The sequence below is a fragment of the Onychostoma macrolepis genome, chromosome 22 (assembly GCF_012432095.1).
Source record: "Onychostoma macrolepis isolate SWU-2019 chromosome 22, ASM1243209v1, whole genome shotgun sequence".
NCBI classification, from domain to species: domain Eukaryota; kingdom Metazoa; phylum Chordata; class Actinopteri; order Cypriniformes; family Cyprinidae; genus Onychostoma; species Onychostoma macrolepis.
Window position 1 is genome coordinate 8,126,872 of NC_081176.1, and position 20,934 is coordinate 8,147,805.

The 20,934-nt window shown below is 35.3% G+C and overlaps 2 protein-coding genes across 2 annotated transcripts; both read left to right on the forward strand.

Annotated features, from left to right (window-relative positions):
• The first annotated feature begins 6,805 nt into the window (after window positions 1-6,805).
• LOC131530965 (major histocompatibility complex class I-related gene protein-like) lies at window positions 6,806-12,981 on the forward strand. Its single transcript, XM_058761523.1, has 5 exons — window positions 6,806-7,123; window positions 7,912-8,133; window positions 11,838-12,104; window positions 12,195-12,473; window positions 12,644-12,981. The coding sequence occupies exons 1-5, from the start codon at window positions 7,057-7,059 to the stop codon at window positions 12,979-12,981; spliced, it is 1,173 nt and encodes a 390-aa protein (XP_058617506.1). The 5' UTR covers window positions 6,806-7,056.
• Window positions 12,982-17,939: 4,958 nt separating this feature from the next.
• On the forward strand, window positions 17,940-20,391 carry LOC131530966 (major histocompatibility complex class I-related gene protein-like). Its single transcript, XM_058761524.1, has 5 exons — window positions 17,940-18,162; window positions 18,261-18,539; window positions 18,770-19,045; window positions 19,671-19,751; window positions 20,213-20,391. The coding sequence occupies exons 1-5, from the start codon at window positions 18,045-18,047 to the stop codon at window positions 20,389-20,391; spliced, it is 933 nt and encodes a 310-aa protein (XP_058617507.1). The 5' UTR covers window positions 17,940-18,044.
• Window positions 20,392-20,934: the final 543 nt, after the last annotated feature.

The following is a 20,934-nucleotide window of genomic DNA, read 5'->3' on the forward strand; positions in this document are numbered from 1 at the left end:
TGGGCCCTAGAAATGCAAAGAGAAGATGAGAAGAACATGAACACAGACATCATGAAATTACATCCTGGAAAGAGTGTCAGCAATTACATTATCTTTTCCTCACACATGTTTAATTTTCAAATAAGGCTGCAAAATTAAACTCCATCGCATGAGTCGCTGATTTCCATTCCTAATCCGATTTAGGAAAACTAAAGGGTTGTGAACTGTGTAAACGACGATTGGAGCAGAGATCGATCCTAAATATACCTCAAAATGTTGTACCGCCAACACAAGGGCGAGGGCTTCTTTTTCAACAGTTGAATAAACCTGTTGATGCTGATTGAACTTCTTTGAGAAGTAACTAACGGGATGTTCAATTCCGTTCAGGTCTTCTTGCAAGAGAACACCACCTGCACCGCAAGCACTAGCATCAACTGCAAGCTTGAAAGACTTCTCAAAATTTGGGGCGGTCAAGATAGGAGCACTAGCCAACAAGGCTTTGCAATTCTCGAAGGCTTGTTGACAAACCTCAGACCAGTGGAACACTGTATATGGCTTCAACTTTAGCACTAATAGGTTTTACACACCTTACCTAAATAGGTGACAGTCGATTTTCCAAATTCAGATTTAGCCAGTTTGATAGTTAAATTAGCCTCAGATAAATGGAAAAATAGATCTTTTATCTGGTTAAGATGTTCGGACCAGGAAGAACTGTATAAAACGACATCATCAAGGTAGGCCTCGTATCTAGACATTCCCGACAATATACAATTCACCAAACGCTGGAATGTAGCAGGGGCGTTACGAACCCCAAAAGGCATCACCGTATATTGTAGGAAGGTGTCTGGGGTAACAAAGGCAGATAATTATCTTGCCCAAGCAGTTAAAGGCACCTGCCAATACCCCTTTAGAAGATCAAACTTACTTACATATTGGGCAGAGCCGACACAGTCATCAACACGAGGCAAAGGAAAGCAATCGGGTTTTGTCAGAGATAATTCCATAATCAGTGCAGAATCGATAAGAGCCATTGGGTTTGTTTACTAATAAACAGGAAGAGCTCCATGAACTAAAACTAGGTTCAGCCAAACGGTGAGTAAGCAGTTAGTTTACTTCCTGTTTTAACAATTCTCGTTTTACTGGATTAACCCTATAAGCATTTAGTTTAATATGGGAAGAGGTTCCTACATCAATGTCGTGTTCAATAATAGAAGTATTACCAGGTGTATCAAGGAAAGGACGTTATCAACCCAGTAACGTCGTATCTCTTTCCCTTGTCCAAATATGACAAATAACAAGGCAAATCAGCAAGGATTTGAGAGTTGTTAAACCGCCCATCCACTTTTCCCCAGGAATGAAGATTCCCATCCTCGTCAACATTCTCTGAAGATTCACCACTCGTGCTACAGGAATGAGAAGGAACAACACCCTGTTGTACTAGATTAGAAGGATCACACGTTGTCACAACACCAACAGAAGCAGTACTCACTAGATCACCATAAGATTTTAACAGGTTAATGTGACAAACTTAAACTTTCCTCCTACGATCAGGAGTGCTCAACATATAATTATTATCTGACAGACGTTTAGCTATACTATAAGGACCAGTAAACTTAGCTTGAAGTGGGTTAGTAGGGAGAGACGATAAACCCAGTACTTGATGACCCACCTGAAAACTCCTAGACTTAACCTTTCTGTCAAAAAGTTGCTGCATTTTCACTTGAGACTTAGCCAATTTCTTTTGATCTATAGCTTGTGCCTCATAAAGTCTACAGTGAAATCCATTAACATAGTAATACTTTCAGGAGACTTGGAACTGCAACCACCAGCAAAGACAGCAGCAGGTCATCGTACTGCATGCCCAAATACTAATTAATTCGGACTGAAACCCTGGCTTTCTTGGATTACTTCACGTATAGCCAATAGCATCCATGGCAGACCCTCTTTTCAATCTGCATCAAGTTCGACACAATATGACCTTAAAAGAGATTTCAACGTTTGATGAAACCTTTCAAGAGCCCCTTGACTCTGTGGATGGTAAGCACTGGAAATATTGTGGGAAACTCGAAGTTGACGTAGGGCTTTTGAGAATTGTTTCGACATGAAGTCTGAACCCTGATCGGACTGAATAACTTTGGGAATACATAAAATAGGTAGACATAAAATTAGTGAAGGCCTTCAAAATAGACTTAGTGGTGATAGACCTTAACCCTCTGGGGTCTGAGGTCATTTTGGGGCCCTTGAGATGTTTTGACATGCCCTGATATTTGTGCTTATTTCAGCTACTTAAAACATGCTATTGACCAACATGTAATTTTTTTTGTATTCAGCACAAACTGTGCTACAATAATATGTGACCAAGATGGATGTACATGTTTGCATTTTTTAGAAAAAAAATATTATGCGTGGTTTGTAAGTTTTGGGAAAAAAAATGTAGCTGAAATAAGGCCATAAAACCCACATTAAATAGTCCTGACCAAGACTTTTGAGTAATCAGTCTTGTAGGCTAGAATATTTACTTCACAATTATGTGAAAATCATTCTGCTTACTCATTCACAGAAAACAATATATTGATTTAAAATTTTCAAGACATGTTTTGTGATCGAGGGTCTATATGCGAGGGAGTGGCAATGGCCATGAATATTAAGTGATTTTCACCTGAGAGACAAAGGGCCCTCCCCTATGGGCCCCTAATGGCCCATCAGTGTGAATGTGACTGTGAGGCAGGTAAGAGAGAATGTGAGGAGATTGAAAAAAAGGTTTTTTTTTAATTATTTGTATTTTATTTACAACACAGTATAATCAAAACATACATAATGAAGGTCAAAGACACATTATTGTGCACACTGATCTAACCACAGAGATGTGAACAGACTTTGAGTCATTCCTGCAACAGATTCTGTTCAACAAGTGAAACAAGTAAATCATACCTGATATTTACGTGTGTTATTTAAGTGTTTCTACTTCTTTCCATGGATTCAAGAAGAAAAAAACATAATCAGTAGAGAAGGAGCTTGTTTTGACATAGAATATCAGTGTAGTTGAACATCTGATGTTGGTACAGCGCTCTCAGAGGAAAACAGTTTGAAGAGACATCAGGATTCATCTGGTGCTGGTATCGGATTCAATAAAATACAAACAAAAAAACATTTGTGAGCATGTTAATGTCAGGAACATCTGTATATATATCATAAATATCATATATATCACTATCATAAAAAAGAGAAAGAAATCTTATATCTGAGAAACTAATTATTATTGTTTAGCACGTTATTAAAATCTATTTCTGAACAGAGTAGGCTATTAATAATAAACATGTACTAAACATACTTAGACTCGTAGCATTCATCATGTTACAGTGTACACTCATATTACTTTTATTGTTTTATATAGAGCATGAAAACATCATAGCGCTGTAAGAAATTTAAATACAATGAACTGCCTATCATATTCAAAATGTTTTACACGATTTCAAACATTGTAGTCAGGAATTATAGTTTGGGAAAAACCCAACTATGATTTTGTAGTCATACAGTCTAGTATGTATGATTTTATAGTAGCCTATGATATGATTCTGTAGCCACAGACTCAAACATGCTTTGTACAATAAAAGGATGTACTTTGTACTATAAAAAAATGATATTTTATATCTGAGAAACTAATTATTATTGTTTAGCACGCTATTAAAATATATTTGTGAACAGAGTATTAATAATAAACATGGTCTAAACATTCTTAGACGCGTAGCATTCATCATGTTGTGGTTTGGGGGAAAACCCAGCTAACTGTTAGTAGATCTGTTCAAGTTTATGTCACAATAAAACGTTAACTAATGTAAAAAAGAAACATTACTTACTCATCTCCTCTGCTGGATGAAATCGTGTTCTTCTTTGGAGGGAAATCCTGCTTTTACTCAGCGCGTCTTCTTCCAGAAACGAACAGTAGCGGCGATGAAGGACCTCCTCTTTGTTTGTGTTGTTGGGCGTTTGCAAGCGCGCACTTACCACGTGGCTATTTACATATGAACAGCGCGAGACACGCGGGGGCGGGGTCACATTAGCGATAATGAGTCAGACGGGACAGACTGAACATTGTGTTGGTTTCATATGGATTACTTCATCACAGAATGTTTGTTTTCGATAAGACTTGCTTCATTTCAAAGTAGACACTTCAAGCTTTCTATAGATATAACTCCCATGTCTCTGTGTTGAGTATTTGCTGAGTTACAGTTCATTTTAGTGACGCATTTCTAAAAACAGTTCGCGGAGACGGAGAAGACAGAGAGCACACCCTGTTTGTTTTCTTTATTCTTCAGAAGCACAAAGTTTAGTTGTCATTATGAGTGAATACAAATAAAAGTAGACCCCTTACAGATTCGAATGGTGTATTGCTTTTATCTGTACGATCAAAAATGTCAGAGTAATTCAAGCTCATTTCGGCCTTATCAGGAAAATCTGCCTCAAAACGCATATATGCGTTTGTCGACCCCAGAGGGTTAATGGATAAGCTGCAGGATAACAGGTAGTCTGGCACATAATGTTAAAAATGTAGTGATTACCAGCCCTAGACCGTGGCAGAGGACCAACACAGTCAATAATTAAATGGTCAAAAGGGTTGGAAACCACAGGAATAGACAGGACAGGACCGTATATCCTGGCCACATCCTGTTTTACTTTAGGCCAATAAAATTATCACATAAGGTGGTCATAAGTTTTCCGGACTCCGGTATGACCAGCGAATCCTTGGTGAGCTGATTTTAATATAGAATCTCTAAACGTCAGAGGGACTACAATTTGGGTTTTAGGTTCCAACTCATCTTTATGCATGATCCTCTACCTACAAAGAAGGCCGTCCTCAAGAAAATACGATGACGGCAGATCATCAGAACCCTTTTCAGACCCTACTGCAGAAAGTAGAGGTTTGTGTTTCATCAGTCTGTTGTGCTCTTATCAGCTCCCCTCGAGAGATCTGTAAAAGAGAAGTCAAAGAGCAATCAACATCATTAAAATCAGTACTACTCGCTTCAGGAGTGGACAACACAGATGTATCAGCAGTTTCAGTTTGGAGGATTGTAGATTTTTCCTGATTAGATTTTTGTTCAAGATATTGAGAGACATCAGATTCTGGATCACCTGCATTAACAGCAGAAAGGGAGAGTGGAACCTCTCTAGCTTGGGTTTCAGGGAGTTGGTTAGCCATAGATCAAGTAACTGCACAAGCTAGAAACAAATCAGGGAATTCTGTGTTATGTTTTTCAATATCCGATTTTCTGGGTACAGATACTACTATAGGTGGAGCTGCCACATTTCTCTCTCCCCAAACATTCTACCCAGCTAAATCATTTCCCAGAATGAACATAATTCCAGGAACTGGAAGTGCAGAACGGACACCAACCACAACATCACCAGATGCTATGGCAGAGGAAAGATGGATTCGGTGCAAAGGCACTTCAACAAACCGCATCTCAAAACCTCTCACCAAAAGGAACGACTGTGCAGCTCCCGTGTCTCGGAGAATACGCACTGGAACCATTTCCTCAAAACCTGGCAAAGACACAGCTCCTTTAGTGATAAAGGGTGTATAATCAACAGAACCAGTAGCATTCAAAGCAAGAGATATATCACAGAGACAAGACAAAAGGCTATTTCGTTCTTCAAGAGTGCCATTTATAAATGGTGAAGTAGCGACTAAAGCAACAGGTTTGAAAGTGTTTCTTTCTTCTTAAAAACAAGACAGTCAGATAATATATGGCCAGGCTTTTTACAACTAAAGTAAAACAGGTCTCTTGAAACTGCTGTCTTACTAGGACTACAAACAACAGCTGCCTTAGCAGTTTGTCCCAACACTGCAGACTTTGTCTTAACTTGATAGACAAATTTAGACTTACTCATGTCACTTTTGAAGTTGACTGAACTGAATGACCCCCGATGGGTTAACACAAACTCATCTGCCATGATAGCAGCATCAGAAAGTTTGCTCACCTTGTGTTCATTCAAATATGTAGTAACCCAACTAATAAAAAGATGTTGATCCAGGAGCATGTTTTACTTGGCAAAATCACGGCGACCACTCACATAATAACCTCTCCCTTCTAAGTATGACCTGAACCATTTGAGTACCATCCCAGAAAGCCCGACCCAGTTTTCCAGTCTCTCTAGAAGTATGTTATGATCGACAGTCTCAAACACAACACTAAGATCTAGTAGTACCAGCACTGATATTTTGCCAGAATCAGAATTATAGCGAATATCATTTATTATCTTAATGAGTGCTTTCTATGTGCTGTGATGCGCTCGGAAACCAGATTGAAAATTTAGTTGTTCAGCTGATTAAAAACGACCTTTTCAATAATCTTACCTATGAAAGGAAGATTTGATATTGGTCTATAGTTGCTCAATATGGTGTTATCAAGATTGCGCTTGTTCAGAAGGGGCTTAACAAGTAAATCTGTGACCTCGGTAAATTTTGTTGCATTTGTCTTTTACCCAGAAGGCGTTTAAACATCAAATCTGGACTGACATGAGGGTAAGTAAATCATAAGAGTTTTTATTTTGAGTGCAATGTTCCTTTAATTAATACAACACACCACTAGATGCATTTGATATCCCATTTATATATTTTAATAGGTTCATATAATTTTAATTGGGAGTGTGTGTATACGTTTGGTGCTAAGCATCATAGTAATTAGCAAACATTTCAGATGATTATATTAAAATTAACACATAAATATTAACATAAGTACTTGATATATACTATGGGTAATGTTACTTAACCAATCTGGTGCAGCTATTGAACTTTTTGTGATGTAACTGACAAGAAACTGAGAGAAATATCAGACGCTGTCCTCTCAAGCTGCTTAATTGTCGGTTCCCTTGCCGTGGCTAATACATGCTATAGAGCATGAAGTGGTTACAGAAATGATTGAATTTAGGTTACTGAATGAAGTGACGTCAACTTGTAACACTTTCCTCCCTGAAATAGTATCTTTCCTCAGTAACCACTTCTTCCTGTCAATGTGGTGAAGACTACAGAGTATTCGCAGCACTCTTTGATGACTACACTTATTTGAGAGTCAAATGCATGGATTTTCATCCATAATGAAGTTCATCATTTTCTTCGTCTACGTACCTTTTGTTTACTCAGGTGAGATTCATTTCGAAACATAATTTAAAGGTTGAATTCTCTGTCAGTTAACCACATAAATCCAAATTTAGGCTCTCGCCATGAATACAGTATAACTAGAGAAGCTGGCATGGCGTTTAAAAAGAAAGAAAAATTCCTCTGTCAGCAAGGCCTTCAGCTGCTTCCATATGTTGAACTCAGTGTTGCTTTAGTTTTATTGATAATTTGAATAAGCTTTAGTGCTTCAAGTAAGCTTATTTCAGTTTGTTGCCAAGGCAACATTTAATTTTTATTTAGTTAAAGTTTTTAACTAATATTTATATTATATTTATTATTAATTTAGTTTTATTTCACCTTTTTTTTAATTAACAGATTTTTTAAAATAGTTTTAGCTGTTGATAAAATCTGATTTTTAATCTAATTTTCTCGAATATGAAACTATTTATTTATTTTCCCCCTTTTAATTTTTTTATCTAGTCATATATGAATAACTTTAACACAGTTCCATACATTCATGATCGCTTTGAAATTCAGACCCAAGGTTGGTCTTTTTAACAAAGATTATAAGTACGTCAAAAAATTTAAGTGTAAAAACGTTCTAGAAGTTTAAGTTTACTGTAAAGCAAATGTACTGAACAAAAGATTTTGGACACTAAAATTGCTATTAATTCAAAGTTGCATGTCTAACCAAGTTGTGTTCCAAATTTGAAGTTGAAATCACAAAAACCGAGCCTGCAAAAAGGTTTTATAGTACAGTTTTAATTGTAATGCCATATTTTTTTTTTAACTGCAAAAGTATTGCTTTGAAGCTATTACCTGGTTAAGAAATGGAGAGGAGCACCATGAGAATGTGGATCTTGGAGAGCTAATACCAAATGAAGATGAGACCTTCCAGAAGACAGCTATCCTCCATGTTGCTCCAGACGAGTGGAAGAAGAACCAGTATGTTCCTGTGGTGGTGCACCAGGGAAACACCATCCAGAAGATTCTGACTGAGATCGAGAGCAAGAGCAAGATCAAGAGTAATGAAAGTAAGTTGTTAATAGTGCAGTACAGAGTAAAATTCATCATCTATCATACTCTACAATGAAAGTGACTAAGTTTGTCAAGCTTGGAAAAAGATAAAACACCATAAGCATTATTTATTCATTAATGTCACTTGTGCACTGTATTTCAAATCTTCTGAAGTCATATGATAGATTTGTTTGATTTTGTTTGAGAAATTATACCTAATTCAGTTAGTCACAGTTAGTTTACTTTTTTCATCTAATATTTAATTTTATGTTAGCTTTATTTAAATTTATATATTTTATTTTATAGTTAATGATAATAACCCTGGGCTCAGCTAATAACTTGTAATTTTAGTATTTATTATTTAATATTTCAAGTATTGATTTTATCATTTTCAGCCCAATTGCTGTTTCTCTGTTTTTTTTTTTTTTTTTAATTATATATTTTTTTATATTTTTGAAGGACCTCTAAAAGTAGACTTCTTATCACTTGTGTCTGTGGCGGGAGTTTCCCTATTCCTGTTTATTTGTTCTTTAGTCCGAAAGATGCTAGTAAGTATGTTTACCAGTATTTTTTTCTGATCTTTCTCTAAACTGCTCTTATTTCTCATTATGGCTTCATCAGTGTTAGGATGATGGGAATGTCCAGAGCAATTACACAAGCATTCAGAAGTCTGGATTTACACATTTTAATATAGTTTAAGTTTCAAAATCTACATTTACAAAAGCGGTCAAAGCCAAATATTTGTCTTTAGGCAACATTTTAGAGAAAAAAAAATAGTTTGGAGAATTTGCTGTATTTTATTTTTATTTAATTTTTTTTTTTTTACAATTCCAAAAATTCATGATTTTCACATGTAGTTTCATTATTCATACAAATAGTGTAATTAAAAATATCCTTAATTAGGATTTGTGTCATCAATTCACAGAGCTGAAGTATGAGCTGGAATGAGCTGAGTCAGAATGAAAAGCAGACCTAAATCTTTGAAGAGTTTCCTCCGTTCATCTATACAGATCCCAGACTTCAGTCCAACTGTGAATCTTCAGGACCAAAACATGTTTTAGTGTTGAATAATATCCACAAGTACATCATAAACCTGCATCAGTGGCAGTTTTTGCTCACTTGGTGACAAGATTCGACATGAATAAGAAAAATCACTTTCTAACATACAGTACCACAGCGACTGTGAAGATACTGTCTGTATATGAAACTCATGTTAATAACAGCTGCCTTAAATGTGTTACTGTGTGTGATCTTCTCTTTCCATCTGTAAATGTTTCAAAAGAAAGTGACCTGTGAAAAGTGCTATGTGGATTGCTTAAAAAAATGTAGTCTGTTTCTGATTACAAATTACATATTGAAAACTGTAATCAGTAATGTAATCAATATTATTAATTCTAGGCAATGTATTCTGAGTACTTTTGGAATACTTTTGACATTATCCGTTTATCGATTTGGAATTAAAAAGTGATTGTTTAAAAAAAAAAAAGTGTTATTTTACGTTTGATTACTTAAAGGGGTGGTTTACTGCGATTTCACTTTTTTCATTTTAAATGGTGTGTAATGTTGCTGTTGGTGCATGAACAGTATCTGCAAAGTTGCTGCGCTGAAAGTTCAACGTAAGCGGAGATATCGTCTTTTAAAAATCAGGAAGTTTAATGCCTACAAAAATGACTCATATGGGACTACAACGAGATACTTCCCGGGTTGCATACGTAACAAACCCATAAATTTGCATCAACCCCTCCTTCCGGAACATGCAAAAAAGGGGGCAAGGCCATGTTCTGCGGCTTTGTCGAAGAGGAAGAGTTATAGTGGAGAGTTGTAGCCATGCCGTCGAAACGGTGTTATTTTCACCCAGCTGTCAGGTCTTCTGTGTTCGGGCTTCCTACAGACGCTGTAGTTCGTCAACAATGGTTAAAATTTATGTTTGATTATGTTCCTGACAATTACAATCCTAATTTAGCTCTCTGTGCTGCGCATTTTACGGAAGACAGCTTCCAGAATCTACACGAGTTCAATGCCGGATTCACACAGAAACTATTACTAAAACATGGAGCAGTTACAACTTTAAAACCAGAGGCAGCAGTTGTTGGGCCACAACCTGTAAGTAAGATTTCATAATTTTAAATGTATTTGCATGTATAATTTCAGACGTAATGTTTTAGTTTTATCAAGGACATAAACAAATGCCAACGCTGGCTTTAGTAGCCAGTTAGTTAAATGCTATCTCGTGTGTCTATGACAAACGCGTACAAACATTTTGGACCCGAATTTGTAATTATGTACTAATTTTGTAAATGTATTTTCCATGTATACTTTATGACGTAATTTTTCGATTTGATCAAGACAGTAAACACAAGCCAACGCTGTTTGGTAATAGTAGAAAGATACGTATCTCAAAAAAACGTATCTCAAAAGCTAACAAACAGTAGTAGCATTTTCAAGTAACAGCGTATCGAAATTCTTTGAGAGAATAATAAAAAAAAAAAAACTTCCATTCAGAAACATTTTGTAAGAGCCGTGCTTGCGGAAGTTCTGCTTGACTCTCTTCATTACCGCTTTCTGGGTCTGATTCTGGCTCAAACTGATACGGCAATATTGACACCATTATTTACATTTGACATCTGATGCAACTGTCACCTGTAAAGGTAATGAGGTAAAGGTAATGAGCGTGAAGTTTCCGGACAATGTGCAGTACGCAGTTTAGCCAATTACAACACACCGGCCCAACTGACCAATCTGAGCCCATTGCCTGTTTCTGAGGGAGTGGTTTCACAGAATCAGGAAGTCAACCGGTCGTTCAAATGACAGAGGAGAAAGCGGCTTACAATAAAGGTGAAATATATGAAAAATAAGGCGTTTTTTAACAAACGAAACATGAAGACATGTTATATTGCACCCCATAAACACAATCAAGCAAAGAAAAAAGGCAGTAAACCACCCCTTTAATTCAATTTCTGCAGTATTTCAGAACCTGAATAGTACTGTTAGACCTGCCTGTTAGTAGAATGTCTAAAGTGGGCTATCACAGTGGGCTTTATCTGGAGCAGCATCTTCCCTCAGTAACCACTTCTTCCTGTCGATGTGCCGAAGACTACAGAGTGTTTGCAGTGCTCTTTGACGACTACACTTATTTGAGTCAATTGAATCAATTTTCATCCATAATGAAGTTCATAATTTTCTTTGTCTATGTACCTTTTGTGTACTCAGGTGAGATGAATTTCATAACATCATTTAAATGCTGAATTCTCTGTCAGCTAACCAAGTTAATCCAAATTTAGGCTCTCGCCATGAATATAGCTATAGAAGCTGTGAATAAGTACTGTGAATTCGGACATATTACTTCTAGAACTGTAAGTTTGCTGAAAAGCAAATGTATTGAACTAAGAATGTATATTTTATACAAAATATGTTTAACAAAACAATTTGGACCCTAAAATTTATATAAAATCAAAGTCATATGTCTAACCAAGTCATGCTCCAAATTTGAAGATGATATCACAAAAATTCAGCCCGCAAAAAGGTTTTACATTACAGTTTTAATTCTAACTAAGTATTTTCACAGGATGAATTTTGAGTTTAAAGCTTTCAGTGATGCCTAATTTATTACGAAAGTGCAAAAGTATTGATTTGAAATTCAAAGAAAAAGCAGAATGACTCATTTTAATGTGGTGTTTAACAGTGTTTGAGAGTTTTACAGTATGTCTTTTTGTTTGTTCAGAGTTGCACACCTTCTCCACATTTTACATTGAAATATATGGACAGACGATTGCAGGAATCCCAGAGTTTTCTGCTGTAACTACACTGGATGGACGACAGATTGATTATTATGACAGTGAGATAAAGAAGCTGATTCCCAGACAGGACTGGATGAAGGAGTTTGTATCTGGAGACAGATTTAAAGAATACACTGAGATCAGAGAACAAGTACAGCAGACCAACAAAATCAACATCACTGTTCTAATGGACCAATTCAGTCACTCACATGGTGAGTTACAATACTATATACTACAGTTTTAAATATCAAGATTTGGCTTATACAATAAAATGAAGTAAGCCCTGCCTCTCTCTTCTTCAGGTGTTCATACATATCAGAGGATGTATGGATGTGACTGGGATGATGAGACTGGAGACTCACAAGGGTTTGATCAGCACGGTTATGATGGAGAGGATTTTATCTCACTAGATGTGGAGGAGCTCAGATACATCTCAGCTGTACTGCAGGGAGTGCCCACAATGGAACAGTGGAACAATGACAGAAAACAACTTGAATTACTGAAACAATACTACAAATATTATTGCGTTAACTGGCTAAAATATTTCTTGACATTAAAGAAAGCAGATTCAGAGAGAAGAGGTAGATTGTCTTCAAGAAATTCACTTTGTTCAACAAGTATATAATTTTTATTATAATGAATGGATCATTGGTGTTTGTCTATATTTCCTCTTGGATTGCTTCATTAAGTTTAAATTGATCTATTGCAAGTATTAAGTATTTTCACCACTTTTTGTCTCAATCTTTTTTAGCTCCTGAAGTGTCTCTGTTACAGAAGAGTTCCTCCTCTCCAGTGGAGTGTCATGCCACAGGTTTTTACCCATCAGCAGTGACTATCACCTGGTTAAGAAATGGACAGGATTACGATGAGGATGTGGATCCTGGAGAGACGCTACCAAATGAAGATGGGACATTTCAGAGGACATCTACCATCTATGTTACAGACGAGTGGAAGAAGAACCAGTATGTTTGTGTGGTGGAGCACATGACAGGGAAGATTCTGACTGAGAACGAGATCAAGAGTAACAACAGTAAGTTCTCAATAGTGTGGTATAGTGCGAAGTTCTTCTTCTGTCATACTGTACAATAAAAGCGACTACGTTTGTGAAGCTTGCAAGAATAGGTATTTTTTAATTTGTCAGTATGACTCGTGTCATATATATTTCAAGTCTTCTTAAGTCAAATGATAGATTTGTTTGAGGAATAGACCAAAATTATTCAAGTTACTTTTTTCAGCCCTATATTGATGTTTCTGTATATTACTGTAAATCTTTTTAAGTATAATTTTTGTATTTTTAAGGATACTCCAAAAAACCAAACTTCGAAAAAATACTTTGGTCTCTGGCGGGAGTTTCCATATTCCTTAAGATGTGTCTTTTATTCCGAAGTTTAAAAGTAAGTATGTTTACCGGTATTTTTACTGTTTTTCCGTGAACTGCTCCTATTTCTCATTATGGCTTCATCAGCTGTAGGACGATGGGAATGTCCTCAGTATATTTATACAAACATAATTAAAATTCTCAGTTAATATGTATGACATTTCTTTGCAGAACTATTTGAAGAGTCGCCTCTGTTCATCTGTATAGATCCCATATTTCAGTCCAAAATGACAATCTTCAGGACCAAAGCATGTTTTGTGTTGAATAATATCCGTGAGGACGTCATAAACCTGCACCAGTGGTAGTTTTTGGTGCCTTGGGCAAGATACAACATGAAGGAATAAGAAAAATCACTTTCTAACATACAGTACCACACACAGTGAATGTGAAGGTGCAAAATGCAAACCAGCCAAAGAACATCCAGATACTTTCTGTATATGAAACTCATGTTAATTGCAGCTGCCTTAAATGTGTTACTGGGTGTGATTTTGTCTTTCCATTTGTAAATATTTCAAAAGAAAATGTTCGGTAAACAGTACTGGCTAGATTACTTAAAAATTGTAGTTTGTTATTGATTACAAATTACAGTACATATTGAAAATTGTAGTCAGTAATGTAATCAAGATCATTTTAAGTAATGTATTCTGGTTACTTTTAGATTACTTTTGACATGTTTCGTTTGCAGATTTGGATTAAATTAAAATGTGATTATTGTTATAGAGGAAAGAGAAATAAAATGTATGACCATTAACTGACATCAGAGAACATGCAAATATGTTAAATTATTGAAGTATTAACTTTGATTAAATATAGCACATGAACATCTGCAAGATGAATGATAAAGATCGCTTCAGCTGGAAAGCTGTTGTGTACAAACATCTAATGAACGTCTTTAAGATGTCAGTTTTACATACATTTTCTAAATCTCTATTTGATCTATATTTAGAATCAATAAATGATGAATAATTTACTCATAACTTATAATCATACAGTCCATAAAAAAGTAATTGCGATCTGATTATGAGCATTTTAATCTAATTCTATAATCCAGATAACATTATATAATATCAGTTACTACTCAGACTACTCAGTACTGTCTGTAAAAATAGTTGTATTTTTTGGATTTCTAGTAGATTGATGTGTTGCTTCTGTAAGTTACAATTGTAAAATTAAACAACACATGCAGGTTCAATAAAACTGTTGTACGAAAACAATATAAAGCTGTAAAAATAATGGGTATGTACTAGTGTGTGGAGGCCAAGAACCACCCGACACAAAGCAGAGTGCATTAAAATTGTTTAATGCACAGCTAGCATTATTATATTGCGCGCTTAATAAACAAACTCCAGCTGGTTCAAAAATGCAGCAGCAAGAGTTCTTACTAGAACCAGGAAGTATGACCATATTAGCCCGGTTCTGCCAACACTGTACTGGCTCCCTATTAAATTTTGTATAGATTTTAAAATCTTGATAATTACCTATAAAGCCCTGAATGGTTTAGCACCTCAGTACCTGAGTGAGCTCTTATCACATTTTAGTCCTCCACGTCCGCTGCTTCTCAAAACTCTGGCAATTTGATAATACCTAGAATATCAAAATCGACTGCAGGCGGGAGATCCTCTCCCTATTTAGCGCTCAAACGCTGGAACAATCTACCTAACACTGTTCGGGAAACCGACACACTCTGTCAGTTTAAATCTAGATTAAAGACCCATCTCTTTAACCTGGCTTACTGTTAGGCTGCATTAATTAGGTCAACCAGAACCACAAACACTTCCCATAACACACAATGTAGTTGTTACATTGTTAAAAGAATGGAATCTTTGCTAAAATTAGTCTGTTTCTTTCTTATTCCGAGGTCACTGTAGCCACCAGATCCAGTCTATATCCAGATCAGATGGTCACTGCAGTCACCCGGATCAGCACCTAGAGACAACCTCTACAGCCCTGAATGTCAGCGGAGACCAGGACAACTAGATGAGTCCCAGAGACATATCCCCAGTAAAGACCTCGTCACCTAGACGGCCATCGGGGACAAGACCACAGGAACCAAATGAGTCCTCTGCACAATCTGACTTTGCTGCTGCCTAGAATTAAACTGCTGGTTTCGTCTGGCCAGAGAAGAATGGAACACTATTTCGACACACTATTTCCCTGTATAATACTGTGAAGCTGCTTTGACACAATCTGCATTGTAAAAAGAGCTATATAAATAACGGTGACTTGACTTGACTATATTACATGACTGATGACGTTATGAATTGATAATTTGATGGTAATGGAATTACGAGCATGTGACATCTTAGTAATGTAAGTAAATCACGAAATTACCAAAATGCACCAATAAATCATGTAACTTGTTTGCCGTGTTCGCTGGGAAATTTATTTAAATTATGTAATTTTTCACCTCATGGGCCGGTGTTACCATTGATAAAATATTGTTCGTTAATGAAGATGAAGAAATCAATTTAAAAAATATTTTTAATATTTTTTGCGCATGATTTTATTCATTCCCACAGGTTCCGCACTTACTGTATAATGCAGGAAATTCCCTTAAACATTTTAGCATGAACAACACTCAGGAGAATTGATGAAATGTATTATCTGCACATGTTTTTAAGTCTTGCCAGTGTACATATTAGATTTATTTTGACCATTCAAGTGGAAGAAGTACTTGCACACACACAAAGCCATCTCTCAGACAGCTCGCTACTACCTACTAGTTATTTTTCACTGCTTATTACACATAAATGTTCTGATACATGCAAAATTATATCAAAATGCCCATCCTGGCGAGTATCCATGTATCAGTTATGTCTTAAGTGAGTGTAAACAATTAAGAAAGAAAATGCATGTGTAACAGTATATTGTCTTGCTAGTGTAAACAAGTGATTTTTGACCATTCATGTGCAAGAAGATGCGAATTAGAACACGGTTCAGTTCTCACATGCTCTCTGAGAGATGTTTTCTGTGCACACTCACACATAAAGTTATTTTCCAAGGTTTACTGAGCTTAAACTTTGATACACACAAAATTATGTCAACATGCCTGTCTTGATGAGTACTCAAGTAAACATAGTCAAGAAACAACACGCACGTGTAACAGTATATTAGATCCGTGCATTAGGTCTTAAAGTGACAGCAGCCTATAAATACCTGCTGCTGTCTGTAATGAAACTACAAATGACAAAGAGAAAATCACTCTCTGCTCTTGACTAAATTACTTTTGTAACTTTAACTGTTAGGATTAGTCTGTATTAATACAGTGAAGACTATCCGGTGTTATTTTGTGTTTGATTACTTCATTCAATTTCTGCAGTATTTCAGAACGTGAATATTACTGTTAGACCTACCTGTTAGAATTTCTAAAGTGGGCTATCAAAATAAAACGTTAATAGAATTTATCAAATGTCTGTCTGAAAAAAAAAAAGGTTACAAATAAAACAACGCAAAAACTTGTTAGTAAAACCTTACTCTCAATACATTCATATTGAAACTCTTTATCTAGAGCAGCATCTTTCCTCAGTAACCACTTCTTCCTGTCGATGTGCAGAAGACTACAGAGATTTTGAAGCGCTCTTTGACAAATACACTTATTTGAAAGTGAAATGCAAGGATTTTCATTCATAATGAAGTTCATAATTTTCTTCGTACCTTTTGTTTATACAGGTGAGATTCATTTCATAACATCGTTCAAAGGTTGAATTCTCTGTCAGCTAACCAAGTGAATCCAAATTTAGGTTCTCACGAATAATGTTAATATATATATATATTGCTCTTTCAGTAAGGACTTCAGCTACGTCTGTGTGTTAAACTCAGGGTTGCTTTAGTTTTATTAATATCTTGAATAAGCTTTTATTTTAGTGCTTCAGTGTAAACTTATTTCAGTTTATTGCCAAGGCAACATTTTGAATTTTCATTTAATTTAAGTTTTCAACTATTTATATTATATTCATTATTAATTTAGTTTTATTACAGCTTTATTTTAATTAGCAGAACTTTAAGTAGTTTTTGTTATCGATAATGTCGATAATTTCCTCAAATATGAAATTTATTTCTCCCTTTTGAGTTCATTTTTATCCATTCTTTGTTTATTTTTTATCTAGTCCATTATGAATAAAGTTTTGAATATTTTAATGTAAATTACCGTTAACCGTCACCCACCTTTTTTTAAACATAGATCCTTAGATTCATGATTGCTTTGAAATACAGACCCAAGGCTGGTCTTTTTAACAAAGATAAGCACGGCAAAACATTTAAGTGTAAAAAAGTTCTAGAAGTTTAAGTTTACTGTAAAGCAAATGTAGTGAACTAAACATTTTATACAATTCATTTACAAATTAATTTGGTCTATTAACATTGCTATAAAACCAAAGCCGTGTACCTAACCAAGCCATGTTCCAAATTTGAAGTTTAAATCACAAAAATCAAACCCGCAGGTACAGTTTTAATTTTAATACATTATTTTCAGATTTCTGAGTTATGATGACTTATGATGACTTATTAACTTATGATGAAACTGCAAATGTATTGATTTGAAGTTAAAAGAAAAAACCTGAATGACTCAAACAGTAATTTTATGATGCTTTATGTGGTGTTTTTATGTCCTCGTGTTTTTTGTTCAGAGTTGCACACCTTCACCACATTTTACACTGGAATAAATGGACAGACGATTGCAGGAATCCCAGAGTTTTCTGCTGTAACTACACTGGATGGAGAACAGATTGATTATTATGACAGTGAGATAAAGAAGCTGATTCCCAGACAGGACTGGATGAAGGAGTTTACATCTACAGACAGATGGAAAGAATACACTGAGATCAGAGAACAAGTACAGCAGACCAACAAAATCAACATCACTGTTCTAATGGAGCGATTCAATCACTCGTATGGTGAGTTACAATAATATATACTACTGTTTTAGATGTCAAAGGATTACCTTACAATGAAAAAAGAGCAAATCTTATGGTTCCCACTTTTTCTTCTTCAGGTGTTCATACGTATCAGAGGATGTATGGATGTGGTTGGGATGATAAGACTAACATCTCACATGGGTTTGATCAGCACGCTTATGATGGAGAGGATTTTATCTCTCTAGATGTGAAATACAGCATGTACACTGCATCTGTATGGCAGGGAGTACGCACAATGATGAAGTGGAACAGTGACAGTGAACAACTTGAATTACTCAAACAATACTACCAACATGAGTGTGTTGACTGGTTAAAATATTTCTTGACGTTAAGGAAAGCAGATTCAGAGAGAAGAGGTAGCTTGTCTTCATGAACTTTCCTTTGTTCATCAAGTAGAGCATGTTTTATTCTAATGAATATGTTATAGGTGTTTGTCTTTCTTTTCTTGTGGTTTGCTTCATTAACCTTCTGGTGCTCTTTGGTCACTTTTGACTAAAAAATTTAACACTTTGAATTTTTAAAAACTTATGCATATTTTAAGTATTTCATATTTTCCTCACATTGGTCTTAATCTTTTTTTTTTTAGCTCCTGAAGTGTCTGTGTTACAGAGAAATTCCTCGTCTCCAGTGGTGTGTCATGCTACAGGTTTCTACCCATCAGCAGTGACTATTACCTGGTTAAGAAATGGAGATGAGCTTGATGAGGATGTGGAGTTTGGAGATCTACTGCCAAATGAAGATGGGACCTTCCAGAAGAAAGCTATCCTCCATGTTACTCCAGACGAGTGGAAGAAGAACGAGTATTTTTGTGTGGTGGAGCACGAGGGAAGCACCATCTGGAAGACTAAGGACGAGCTCTACGGTAAGTTGTTAATAGTGCGGTTCTGTCACTGTACAATGAAAGTGACTAAGTTTGTCAAGGTTCGAACAAGAGAAGAAAACAGCATAAGTATTATTTATCCATCAGTATCACTTGTGCGTTATATTTTAAGTCTTCTGAAGTCAAATGACAGATTTTTTTGAGAGACAGATGAACATGTAAGTTATTCATTGCTGTATGCAAAGAGGTTTGTTCTCATGAATCTAAACACCTTCAGATGTCTCACAAGATCGGACATTCACAGTATGATTGCTATTTTATATCAGCCATTTATTTTTGTTCAGTTTTAGTTTTTATTTATTTAAAAAATTGTAATGCTTTAACTTAAACCTATTTCAGGTAGTTGACCAATGCAACATTTTTTTAATTTATTTTTTTTATTTAGTTTATTTTTTTTCATCTACAATTTTATTTTATTTTAGCTTTATTTAAATGTACATTTTAAGTTATGATAATAACCCTGGACCCAGCTAATAACTTGTCATTTTTAGTATTGATTATTATTTATTTCATTGACTACTCGTGTCATCGTAATATTGCTGTTTCTGTATATTATTGTATTTTTTTTTTCTGATTATATTTTTTTATATTTTTGAATGACTTCCAGATGTATACTTCAAAATACTTGTGTCTGTGGTGGGAGTTTCCCTGTTCCTGTTCATCTGTCTTTCAGTCCGAAGGATGCTAAGTATGTTTACCTGTATTTTTTCCGATCTTTCTCTGAACTGCTCTTATTTCTTATTATGGCTTCATCAGTGTTAGGAGATGGGAATGTTAGCAGTGATTACACAAGCATTCAGAAGTCTAGATTTGCAGATATTTTACTGTGTATGAGTTTAAGTTTCAAAATCTACATTTACAAAAACGGTCAAAGCCAAATGTTTGTCTTCAGGCAACATTTTAGAGAAAGAAATTGTTTGGAGAATTTGCTGTATTTTTATTTTATTTTTTTACAAATCCAAAAATTCTGGATTTGGAATGTTCATGTGTTGTTTCAGTGCTTTTACAAATAGTGTAATTAAAAATATATATATCTTCAATTAAGACAATTATGACATTTCTTTGCAGAGCTGAAGTATGAGCTGGAAGACTGTCAGAATGAAAAGTAGACCTAAATCTTTGAAGAGTTTCCTCTGTTCATCTGTGCAGATCCCAGACTTCAGTCCAACTGTGAATCTTCAGGAGCAAAACATGATTTAGTGTCGAATAATATCCATGAGAACATCATAAACCTGCATCAGTGGCACTTTTTGCTCACTTGGTGCCTTGGACAAGATACGACACTGAAGGAACCAGCTAAAGAACATCCAGATACTGTCTGTATATGAAACTCATGTTAATAGCAGCTGTAATGGCACCTTAGATGTGTTACTGGGTGTGATCTTGTCTTTCCACATGTGAATACAGTATTTCAAAAGAAAATGCCCTGTCAACAGTGCAGGCTAGATTACTTACAAATTGTAGTCTGTTACGTATTACAAGTTAAATTGGTTTGACTGACAAAAAATTTGGGACTCCCTGCATCACATGAACACAAAATTGAAAAAGAGAAGAAAAAAAAAAAGAATTAGAGAGAATTTATAAATTATGAATAATTTATTGCCATTGTGTGAATAATTTGTAATCATATGTGTTTGAGCTTTTATGAGCATTATGAGCATTTTAATCTAATTATGTAATCCAGATTACATGTAATCAGTTACTACCCTGTACTGCCTGTAAATATACAGTAAAAATTGTTTTAAAAAATACAGAAACAAAATCATTTTAATAAGTAAAGATTCTGAAAGTATTGAAGGAGATCCAATAATAATTGAATATATATTTACAGTAGTAACAACAAATTATATTTTATTATATGATATGATTAA

Coding starts and splice junctions, on each gene's coding strand:
- LOC131530965 (XM_058761523.1), top strand. CDS start 7,057: ATGCATGGATTTTCATCCATAATGAAGTTCATCATTTTCTTCGTCTAC. Junction 12,105..12,194: donor CCAATTCAGTCACTCACATG/GTGAGTTACAAT, acceptor TCTCTTCTTCAG/GTGTTCATACATATCAGAGG. Junction 12,474..12,643: donor AGCAGATTCAGAGAGAAGAG/GTAGATTGTCTT, acceptor AATCTTTTTTAG/CTCCTGAAGTGTCTCTGTTA.
- LOC131530966 (XM_058761524.1), top strand. CDS start 18,045: ATGAAGGAGTTTACATCTACAGACAGATGGAAAGAATACACTGAGATC. Junction 18,163..18,260: donor GCGATTCAATCACTCGTATG/GTGAGTTACAAT, acceptor TTTCTTCTTCAG/GTGTTCATACGTATCAGAGG. Junction 18,540..18,769: donor AGCAGATTCAGAGAGAAGAG/GTAGCTTGTCTT, acceptor TTTTTTTTTTAG/CTCCTGAAGTGTCTGTGTTA.